General features: G+C 41.9%; 1 protein-coding gene across 2 annotated transcripts in view; it reads left to right on the top strand.

The window, feature by feature from the left end:
* LOC145414517 (uncharacterized) overlaps window positions 1–12,265 on the top strand; it is a 40,735-nt gene that overhangs the window by 7,477 nt on the left and 20,993 nt on the right. Inside the window, exons 2-6 of one of the 2 annotated variants that reach the window (XM_080284040.1) lie at window positions 6,476–6,598; window positions 6,859–6,999; window positions 8,605–8,812; window positions 9,930–10,036; window positions 11,679–11,881. In XM_080284040.1, coding sequence (XP_080140166.1) covers window positions 6,868–6,999; window positions 8,605–8,812; window positions 9,930–10,036; window positions 11,679–11,881 — 650 coding nt within the window. In that variant the 5' untranslated portion in view covers window positions 6,476–6,598; window positions 6,859–6,867. The remainder of the gene's footprint in view (window positions 1–6,475; window positions 6,599–6,858; window positions 7,000–8,604; window positions 8,813–9,929; window positions 10,037–11,678; window positions 11,882–12,265) is intronic. The other variant, XM_080284039.1, reaches the window with a different exon arrangement.

Below are 12,265 nucleotides of genomic sequence, written 5' to 3'. Positions count from 1 at the left end.
TAGAAGAGAGGAGAGGAAAGGAGGGAAGAAAACAGAGGCGAGGAGAGGAAAGGAGAGGATTAGAAGAGTCGATGGCTAAGAGGGGGGATTCAAGGAGGGGAAGGATAAGAAATTAAGTAAGCGGAGGAGAGTAAGAATAGTGGATGAGGAAGATGATGATTATTGAGAGGTAGAGAACTGAGAAGATTAGAGAAAGCGTAGGAAGAATTATCAGGGAAGGACTAAAAAGAATCAGGGGAAGAGAAGGAAATTAAAGGAGAGGGTGAGTAAGAATAGGTGATAAGGACGGAGCGAGGGTAAGAGGCGGATGTGGGAAGCGGAGAGAGTGTAACAACAGAGATTAAGGGAATGGGAGGAAAAGGACTAATAAAAAAAAGTAAAGAAAGATATGGAAATGGGTGAGAGAATAAAAATATAAAATTGAGAGAGGAGAGGGAGAGTAAGAGGAGGTGAAGGTGAAGGAAAAGGATAGGCTGGGGAAAGAATTAAGTCGAGGGAGAGAGAGAGAGAGGGGGGGGGGATGGAAAGAGCAGAGGGTAGAGGGATGGAGAATGAGAGAGGGAGATGAATATGAGTCGGAGGGGAGAGCGAGGTGGTAGGGTTCGGTGTGTGCACAGTGAGTCTCTAGACTGTGTGTGTGTGTGTGTGTGTGTGTGTGTGTGTGTGTGTGTGTGAAAACAGTGGTTGTGGTGCTGAGTGTGAGTGAAAACAGTGGTTGTGGTGCTGAGTGTGAGTGATTGGAAAGTGTGAGGCGAGGCAGGTGACTGATCAATGTAGATGAGTAAGGTAGGGAGGCAAGGAGTGAGTCGTGAGAGTAACTGTAACACCATGAGAGAGAGAGAGAGAGTCACAAGGGCCCCTGACTCAGCAACCACGTGAGGCCTGAACCGTGCAAGGAAGTTAGGATTACCTCGTTCAAACCAGTCATTCGGAGGGTGGGGGCGGAGGGTGAGTAGAGACAGGGGAAGAGGGGGTAGGGCGACTAGGTGGCTCGGTCGATTTAATGCTAGCCCCACATTTTGGAGGACGCTGTGAGTGGTGGGTTCAGGCCCCTACACCAGCCAACACTCGCAAACTAACGCCATGTCTGCAGCAATCAAATAACCAAACCTACTCCATTTTCTGCTTCATCTATCTTCCTTTTCACCGTCTTTGCCTTGTATCTGTCCTGCCTTCCTCCAATCCCCTCTGATTGACAGGGGAGCAGGGCTGGGGAAAAGGGGGGTTGGGGCAGGGGAAGAGAGGTGAGGGGGTTGATGTGTATTGGCAGGGGCAGAGGACTGGAGGGAGAGGAGATGCACAGAAGGGGAAGGGGATGTCACTGCATTAAGTCGGCTATTGTATGCAGATTGTGTTGGTATGACTTCCTGAAATGCAATAACAGCAAAGAAGACGGTGTTCTCTTTCACCCCCTGCACACAGACACACACACACACATGGAGAGAGAGAGAGAGCGAGAGCGTGACTATATTGCGCCGTTGTTGCGTGCATTTTTAGATCCAAGGCAACAGTTTGCAGTCATATTACTGTCTGTACCTGAAGCCATCACTGTAGTATGAGGTAATATCGGTAGAGCATTTAATCCACTGTAATCCGACGGCGTTTTTTTCAGTTTAAGAGAAGATTTTCGAACAGGAGAGGTCAGTTGTAGCCTTCATTAACCCTTTCTCATCAAGAGGTCTATATAAAGCTGAATAAAATCGTCTGGAAATAGCACGAAAAAAAAGGTAATCGAAGTGAAGGGTTTAATCCACTTCTCAAGACGTCTATTTTCAAAGAGACCTTTCCATCTGGAGGGTTTCGAATTTTAGATATGTCCTTCGTGCACACTCTACATGCAAGAGATCTGTGTGAAGTTGGTTTAAATTTTCGGGAGGCAGTAACAGCTAAATGTTGAAATGCATAATTGGATTGAAGGTGTTAAACATATTTGTGTTTTCTCCCGTCTGCTCATTTTAAAGCTGTCACTGCGGTATGTTGTTTCATGTTACTCATTCTCTCCATTCAAACCCAAGTTAAATTTCCACTCTTTGCATCTCCAGGGAGTGCAGATGGATTTCAGTTAGACCGCGTTAGAAGTTCTTGTTAAGCACTGTGTATATATAATTGTTGCAATTCCTTTCTGAACCCTCCAGAATTGCAATACGTAATCTAAGTGTGGTCTCGCTACGCCAAGACCCATGCATTGTCTTTTGTATTTACTGTAATATGACCTGTAATGAACTTAAGCCCCTTGAACCTGATGACGTCATTTTGTATTTCAGTCTTGCCGCTACTAGATAAATATTTTCGAGTTAGGAGAGCCCTCTGGTAGAGAAGTTAATGAAAGCTACATCTGTTCTATCAAGTGTAAACAAATATATCCTATGGTAATTAAAATGCTGTGACGATAACAAGAAAAAAGTGTAGGTTTCGGTATGGGATTGAATGAATTTATTGTTGGATCATCATGGCGCGAGTACCAGTGATGTGTAATTCCTCTTGGGGACGCAGACTACTTGGGTTTTAGCTGTGCATTATATCCGGGAATATGACAGACCGAAAAGCTTATTGTAGAGGAAGTTGTAGAAGGTGGATGAGTGTAGAGTGGGATAGCTAGGGTAGGGCAGGGTAGGGGTGGGTTGGGTAAGGGTATGGTCCGGTAGGTTAAGGTAGGGTTCGGTCGGGTAGGGTAGTGAAGGGTAGGGTTTGGTCGGCTTGGGTAGGGTAGGGTTTGGTACAGTAATATAGAGTAGGATTGGACAGGATGATAAGGTAGGGTTGGGTGGGTTAGGGCAGGATTATCTATATTCCCTAAAATGAACCTGCGTATGCTCCCTAAATTATACACGAATTGGTCCCACGCCCCCTTAGACTGACCAGTTAAATTTTCTCTTCACTGCACCTGTGTAAATAGTTCTGTTCCGCTAATTGGTTCCACGTTCCCCACACGACCTAAATTAGGGGTCTAGTTCCCCTAAATAGTTCCTCCTTCATAACGTGGAACAAATTAAGGGGTTCCTCACTCTGGTCCCTAAGTGGTTGAGTCAATGGAGGAAGGTGAAAATGAGCCATGAGAGGGCGGGAGGCAGGCAAACAGGGATCAATAGGCCGACCTCTGTTCATCCATGTTGGATTGGGTATTCATCGACCTCCCCACCGCCTCTGACCATACACAGTCCTCTGTTTACTTTGGGGGTACATCGTCTCTATGTCCAATGAGTATGGGTGTCTCTGTTTACTCCCTTCACTGAGCATACACCTTCTCTGTTTACTTTGAACATACGTCTCTTGTTTACCTTGAGTATGGATCGTCTCTGTTTACTCCCTTCACTGAGCGTATACCTTCTCTGTTTTCATCGTCCTCTTAGCATACATCTTCTCAGTTTACTCCTCCTTTGAGTATATTCCTCGTCTGTTTACTCCCTCCACTGAGCATGCACTATACTGTTAACTTTGAGCATACTCCACCCTGTTTAGGCCGAGCATTGTTCCCCTCGGATCATACTCTGGTTAGGTGTATCAGTGTAGTTAAGCAATTTTCTCAGAAGTGTGTACACATTAGCTTGAGGTTTACTTCGATGTCTGTTTTTTTTTGCCGCAGAGAACCTGTGGTATGAGACCCGTATTCTCGTCGGTTGAAGAAGGACCCTAACACCTTTTCTTAAGCGATTTATTTTGTTTATTACAGCTTACTGCCCTCTTGTGTGTTACACCGATCCTTCCAATATCGCCAGACGCTGCAGAAGTAACGTACAAAGATATATAAACCAGCCGTATCCAAAAATAAATCGCTAAGGAAGAGATATGTGGGAGCTTCCCTGACCGACCAGTTAAATGCACAATAGATATTCTCAGATAAACATCAGTTACAATGGTATACTCTACGTTAATGATCAACTAGGGTCCTGAATATGATATGCAGTGGGGAGACTTGTTTATTTTCTTATTTTTTCTTACTGACGCTCCTGTTATTATCATTGTTTTAAATTTACACTGTACTGTCGGTAACAAAAGTCCTGTCGGATCTCTTGTTTCTCTTCCCATGAAATCTCAAAATTATTCTGGTAAATCCAAAGCAGACGAATCTCATAAATCCGATTTGTAGCTAAAGAAAGTCATGACAACCACCCGCTGGAAAATCATGCCATTGGTTAAGTTCATGTAAACAGAAGTAGGAGAGGCGACAGTACATTATTATTTTGTTTCTGCAGCTGCATAGAAACTGAGGTACGAGTAATATTCTGAATAGCTTAGTGGGTTTTGAAGATGATTTCACCTAGTATCGAAAGTCATTGTTCACGATCCTAGTATTTCTCAGTATTATATGGATCAATATTTACGTCCGCAGCACAACATAATGTAATATTCAGTAGGGTTACATAAATGAAAGCACAATATACTGAATGGATATATATTACCTAGCTTCCTAGTCATTCCATGGTCTGCACGGAAAGAAAATCATCTTCCCAGTTGCGACTGGAGAACATTTACAACTGGCGAAATACAGTGAAAACCGTATATCTTTTACTGTTTCAAAAAGTTCGATTTTTCCACAGTGTATTCGTCAAACTTTGTTAAGATACTTGTGTCTGTTGCAACATGTTACACATGATCTTTTATGTTAGTGTCTAGAGCCTGTATTGTCGAGTAAGACGACTCCCTAGCATCTCTTCCTTAGCTATTTATTTTTGGATATTGCAGGTTAATATCCCTCTGTGCGTTGTGTATGCAGGGTATGGTAGTGTTAGAAAGATTTATGTAACCCAGAATAGGGCAGTAAGATGTAATGAAAATTAAATCGCGTAGGAATAGGTGTTAGGGAGCTTCTTTAGCCCAATGCTGCGTTGGGCCCAGTGCCCGAAAATGCCACAACGCGTTGTGAATATTTTTACAAACCATTCAAAAAGTGAAATTAGGCTAGGTTATGAAATTTCGTTTTATGTTGAATTAGTAAAATTGTCCACATGGCGCTATGGCACTTCACAGTCCTTGAGGCCACTGTACACCTAACACACCTGTAATTTGATACCTAAAGAAGGAACTCTGCACTGGTTATTATGTATTTAGAGTACAGGGTGGTCTGTAAATAGCTCTCCACCTTACTCACCTAGACACTGATAACGCAGTTGTCGGAGTGGAAGGGGAGCGTTATGTATAGACCACCCTGTGTATTTTGACGATAGTGTCAGCAGGGAACTATGCATATACCGGTACAGTATGTGTCGATATGTCCAGTATATCTATCACACAATCCAAACAATGAACATGGCGAGCATAAAACATTCAGTAGACAACTATAGTTAAAAAATTCCGCGCTGAATTTTGTTCCTATTGTAGATACTTCCTTGCTCCCTTCTCCTCCCCTCCCCTCCCCTTCTTCCTCTACCTTCTTGCTCCCCTCTCCTTACATCCCCTCACCTCTTCCTCTCCATTACTGAATTATATCTGACAGCAGACATTTATCAGTTCGTGACCATAAAAGCTATACTAAAAGCTATACTGTAGGTATTAAAGACTATAAACTGCAGCCATTAAAGATTATAAATTGCAACCCTTACTATGACGATAACTACAATAGCAGACTAGCATAACAGTATTATCTAAAATCAATTGGACCACTATTACACTGGAGAAATTAACAAGCCAGATGAGGCCTTGAGGTGTTGTATGAATAGCCTGTTGGGAATCTTTGTAATTGCTGTACACGCCTGTCATAGCCATTGATCAGACGTAGGGCACTGTTCCACGGAGGGATCATTCAGTTTAGTTTTCATAGGTTTTCCCCCACCCATCCTTCTCACTCTCACTCCCCTATCCCGTCAAAATAAATTCTGTAATGATTAAGGTGTGGTTCAGTGTTCAGTGATCCCTAAGTTCTGCACAGTCTCTCTCTCTCTCTCTCTCTCTCTCTCTCTCGTGAAGGAGTGAGATGTTTAAGTAATTTAAACTAAAATATATGTATACTGACATCAAGTATATGATATTATAGTGGTCTGGTATCATTTATCGTAACTTTCATCTCAAGGTTCAGAACTTTTACAGTTTTCTTTCTCTGTTTTATTGCTGTTTTCAAGAATTTACTATTCTGTCCCACCTACCCTCCCATTTCATTCCCCAGCCCTTCACTGTACCTATTCCCCTCGCCCCTCCATGTCCTTTTTCCACCCACCCTCTCATTTCCTCTCTTCTCTCACCTTCCTACCTTTCTTCCCACTTCTCCCCACCCCCATCCTTCCTACCCCTCTCTGCCTATCCCTTCCTATCCCTCTCTCCCCTCTTCTCCCAACTCATCTCCTCCCAATCCCTCTCCCTACCCATCCTCCACTCCCTAACCCCCTTCCTCTTACTCCTCAACCCCCTCCCCACCTACCACTCCCGTCCTTGTCCTTATCTCTCACAGTCCATACTTCACCAATATATTTTTCTCCCATGCCCTCCCCTTTCCTTCCATTACCCTCTTCAACTCCCTCTCCCTTCCCTACTTCTCCCTCAGGCTCTCCCCTCTCCACTGCTCTCCTCTCATCACTTCTCCATTGCTGTTACTCTCTTCAAGAATCACTGTTATTTGCACAGAAATACAGTACATTACTGTAATGCAACATATTGTGTACCATAGGTCATAGCTTGAATCATCTTACATTTGTGACTACTGGATGATATCATGCAGTAGAGGGGTCAGAAAATGTAGGGTATAGCAGTACCACTGGAAGTTCCTCAAAGGAATTTTAGAAATCAACAATAGGAACATTATTAATAATAAAAATTCCTACAAATAAGCAAACAATGATTTTCATAGCACTTAGAATTATTGCTCCAACATTTATCTGTTCTGCTCATCTAGAACAGAGTTCAGACAAATGTAATATAATCCCACAGGCGTGAACCATGTTGGCGGGGAGAGAGCAAGAGGAACATATCCACAGGTGCACTTGGGCAGATGTGGGACCTGTACCAGAAGAACCTTTTGCCCAGTATGTAATGGACAAGATCACCCAGTATGGTGACAAGGCAGCATTGGTAAGTACAATAGCTCATTTCTCTTAAGACCATATCTCCTTACAGTAAAATTTAAGCCATGCTTCACTTCACTGTTGTACAAACACTGTTGGTATTAGGGATTTGACATGGCATTGTTATTTGGCATACAAGGACTGTATCTCAACTTCTTTGAAATTCTTCGAAAGAATTCATTATGATTTCAAAGAGTGGATGAATTCAGCTGAGAGGCAGGATCTCTTGTCTCAACTTCCACCACTCAGCTTGAGTCACCTGACTCATTCTGTTGGCATTACTAACCAAATGAACACCTTCAGCATACTATAATACATATTGCATTTCACCGCAGTTGTTTATATGTAAAAATCAGAATTGCTAAGGAAAGGCCTTGAAATTTAGGGACAGTTATAATGGATGCCACTGGTGTAGTCACATTCTCATGACCTATCATGAGTAGATGTTAAGTTCTTTTGAATAAAAAGGAGTTTGGAAGGACATAAGTAAACTGAACTGTTTCAGTTATTTATTGTACAGTAACTGACATAAGCAATGAATAATTAAAAACAATTTAAGAAGCTAATAAACAGTTTTGACCCGAGGCTTATCTTAACATCAACTCAATGGACTGCAGGCTGAAGTTGCCCCTCTCTTGTAATTCACGATCCTCCATTCAGGGGATAAGAGAGTTGAGGGACATTTATCAGTGGCAGCATGTGAAGGCATTCCTCTCCAGCATTGTTGACCCTAACAGATAACGTAATGAGAAATCTAGACTGCAAGTAGTCCCCATAATGCCTGAGCCAGCTGGGTGCCAGATTTATCTAGTTTTTTGCTACCACCAGTAACAGTCCTTTGTTGTCTATGGTCACTCCCTGGGAGATAGGAAGAGACATTGGCCAATCATGAGTAGATGTTAAGTTCTTTTGAATAAAAAGGAGTTTGGAAGGACATAAGTAAACTGAACTGTTTCAGTTATTTATTGTACAGTAACTGACATAAGCAATGAATAATTAAAAACAATTTAAGAAGCTAATAAACAGTTTTGACCTGAGGCTTATCTTAACATCAACTCAATGGACTGCAGGCTGAAGTTGCCCCTCTCTTGTAATTCACGATCCTCCATTCAGGGGATAAGAGAGTTGAGGGACATTTATCAGTGGCAGCATGTGAAGGCATTCCTCTCCAGCATTGTTGACCCTAACAGATAACGTAATGAGAAATCTAGACTGCAAGTAGTCCCCATAATGCCTGAGCCAGCTGGGTGCCAGATTTATCTAGTTTTTTGCTACCACCAGTAACAGTCCTTTGTTGTCTATGGTCACTCCCTGGGAGATAGGAAGAGACATTGGCCAAAAAAGTGAGATAGGCTTGTTTAGCTTGGAAGCCCCCCCTCAGTGACTTCTGGCAAACCAACAGTGCAGCAGCACATGGGTTAAAACAACTTCATTCAGTTTTCTAGGCAGATAAATTTGGAACAGCATACTTAGTGCTGACCAGGTAATCTGGTGTTTGGTGTCTTCATATGGTAAATGATGTGTGAGGAGAGGGAAGAGTATCATAATTGTTACTTATATCTTGTCATCAGGTGTGAGTATTGTCATGCCAAAGTACTGTATTAATTCTCAGATAGATGGAGTGTCAGGGGAGACACTAAGCTTCAGTGAGCTGACTCTGATGGTGCGTAAGTTGAGTCAGGGTTGGAAAGGGGCTGGGCTGAGGGAAGGGGAGGTGGTGTGTCTTGTGACCCCCAACTGCCTCTTGGTTCCTCCTACCATCCTGGCTGCTGCTGTTGTTTCTGCCCCTGTCACCCTTGCCAACCCTCTGTCCACACCAGGTACATTTTTAACTTTTTGCTATAGCTGGAACAGACATTAATTAATTAATTATAATTTTTTTTTTTTTATTGTTTGTTTAACAAGGGGACATCACACAGCCTTGTCTCACTTCAATACTTATCATAAACCACTTACTTAAATGCCTGCTACCTTTATATTAACTTCACTACTATCATAAAAGCCTAATGGCATTAAGTAGCTTCCCATCAGCACCATATATACACAGAATCTTCTATAAGCCCTCTCTCTTCAAACCGTGTATGCTTTTTCCAGGTCCACAAGTGCCATAAATACCTTGTACTTCTTTTCACAAACTTTCTCCACTATCTATGTCACTGCAGATATTTGATTCATGTATGACTTACGTTTCCTAAAGCCACACTGTTCATGGCTCACCAAGCATTCTGATATATTCCTTACATACTTTATCTATAATAAGTCTACCATACAGTACAATATAGCTTTCCCAGACCGCTCAATTGACTCGTACCGGGATAATTTATGCACGTACATATACAGTACATTGCTTCCCATTATTCTTGTTCAGGGTTACAGTCAGCCCTTTTCCACTCTTCTGGTACAGTTACACTGGTTCAAACTTTCTTACATATTTCCAGCATCACTTTGTTCTGCTGTCTCCACTTTACTTAATCCTTTTGCATACATCATATCAACACCTTCTGCCCTCCTATTATTCAACCACATTACAACATTCTTAACTTCAGAGTTGCATTTCCTGGTCTTTCTTTGAACACCACCAAACTCAGTCATATTTGCAACTTCTCTGCTCTCATCATTCCCATTCATCAGCTTTTCCAAATATTCTTCATATCTGCTGCTTACTGTATTTCACTTTCATTTGTTAGCATTCTTCATCATTCATTCCTCACAAAATTATTACATGAAGAAAGGGTAAATGAAAAATTAAGAAAAATGTCATTGTCTATAAATTTTTGTTTTTATTTTTACGGTATTCATCTTAACAGGACCCATCCTCAGTCTGCATCTAATTGGAGAGAGAGAGAGAGAGAGAGAGCATTGTATTTATGTAATATAGGTAAATTGTTCTTGTGAGGATGAGGGTGATCCGAACGACTGTATACTGTATGTTGGCAGAGGAGCTTCAACGCCACATCACTGACAGTAAGGCCAAGTGGGTGGTGGTCCATCCCATGTGTCTCCAGAGTGCCCATGCTGCTACCAAAGATCTTGAAGGCTTGAAGGTCAGTCATCTTGAGCCTGTGTATCTTCATCAACAGATATAGCATACTTTATGATGTACAGTAGTATTGTGCAAGATTATTCCAGTTTTATTTGGGCATATACCATATATAGTTACCATTAAACAATGAAGAATAGTCATATTATTAGAGACTTCTGTTTCACCTAACCTTCTCTCTCTTCCCTCTGGCTTGATTTGAGATTTATTGCATTTAGCCTTCTTCCTTTTCCCACCTGCCCTGTCTCTGGCCATGAACCAATGAAGTCATACCAAAATTTGTTTCAGCCATTATAATCATCATCTTCAACACCTTGCACCCTCTTGGAAACCCACAGAAGGGAATGACTGTGACAAAAATGCCTCCAGCCTACTTTATCCTTGCATGTCTCTCACTGTCTTAAATACTCCTCTTCCTCTTTCTTCTCTTTCACCAATACAGTGCTCCCCTCTCCTCCTCCGTACCACGTAAGGTCTGCCTCTAGTAGCATTTCCATTGATCTCTTTTTCACAGACTTTCTGTGGGACCCTGTCAGTGTACTTTCTGTGTATCAGGCCATACCATTTTAATGTACCATATTCCTTTTTATTCCATCATTAATCAAACGCATTGTGTCCAGGCATCTCGAAATGAAAGGATCTTGAATATGGCTCTCTCTTGTATTTTGTTTTTCTCTTGGAAGGAGCAATTTTGCGGGCTCGCGGCCCTTGGTTCCTTCTTCCTCAGAAAAAAAAAAAAAAAAAAAAATCCACATTTCCACTCCTATACCTTTTTCATCCATTCAGTAATATCCATAAATTTCACATGCCATCTATCCTCCATATGCCTGCAGCTGTACTGAGAAAGGTCATTTCTTCATCTTGTCTTCTCCCACTATTTTTTCTCCCTGACTCTGACCGTAAACTAGTGAATCCACAGTGAGATTTGTTTCATCTAACCACCCATTCTTTTTTTTTTCTCCATTTGACTCTGGTCATAAACTTGGCAGTTCACTCCATGAAGCCCAAGTACAGTAGTCCTGCTTATCACCAAAAGATGGTGCCACTGACTGTCACATGTTATCACTCAGGCACTGATACCCTGCAGGAACCCAGTGTCTGGCCTTTGTATATGCAATCCTCATTGTTACAAATTTTGCAGTTGAGACATTTTTTGTAAAGTGTAAACAATTATCTTCAGAGTCCCAGTACTGCAAGCCAAGCAAACCAGGTTATGATCACCATTGTCATCATCATTGTTATTATATTTTAGATTGTATCGTATCATAATGTATTGTTTATAATGGCACCAACATACTTGGTGCATCAGCCTTGGTTACCAAATGGCTGCTCTTCACACTATTCAATCTCTGGCAGCCTCCCAATTCAGTCCCTTATCCCTGAGATCACACTCTGGGACTTTGTTCCAGGTCTTTTTCAGTCTACCTCTTGCAGCCCTACCCCTGACATTCACACTTCTCACTTTCCACACCCAGTTGTCATCCTCCATCTTCTACACATGCCTAAACCATCACAGTCTACCCCTCCTCATCACAACACTGCACCAGTAAAGAGTAAGAAAATATGTTGTATACTGTATAACTATTGCCTTAATGGTTTTTCATAGTTGGTGCTGGCTGTAATTAGGGATCACTTTTCATCCTCAGGGCATGTATGTTTTGGGAACAGAAGCTGCAAATGGTTTGAAGCCACTAAGTAGCCTGCATGAAGATGTCTCTGAAGACTGGGTTGCTGGTGGAGTGTCTGGGGATGGTGTGGTACTCATTCCCTACTCCTCAGGAACCACTGGGCTGCCAAAAGGAGTTAAGCTTTCTTCCACCAACTGGCTGGCTGTCCTATCAACTGTGGAGTAAGTGATGTGGATACCCTCTGGCACTGATTAAGCATTGAGATGATTCATCCACTTGGCATGATAATCAGTTCGAAGAGCCTTCCACTGGGCACCGTATGTGATTACAACCAGTGTTCTGACATTCCAACACTGTATAAAATCAGTTGAAGAGCACATTCCCAATTATTCAGAGCTGTATAGTATTGATTTTAATGAATTTTAAACAGATCAAAAACATTTTTTTGTATGTGGCACCCATTGCCATGTAAGATATCCGGGCATCTCAAAATTAGCTAAGAGATATTGGTATGGGGTTTTCGTTTGTCCACCTTTCTTTCCAAGAAACAGTTTTACAGACCCCCCTTTTTTTTTTTTTTTTTTTTTTTTTTTTTTTTTTAAATG

This window comes from Coenobita brevimanus, chromosome 100 (genome assembly GCF_032717465.1).
Source record: "Coenobita brevimanus isolate Jiangsu-jjx chromosome 100, ASM3271746v2, whole genome shotgun sequence".
Lineage (NCBI taxonomy): Eukaryota > Metazoa > Arthropoda > Malacostraca > Decapoda > Coenobitidae > Coenobita > Coenobita brevimanus.
This window is presented reverse-complemented; position numbering and strand designations above follow the sequence as displayed.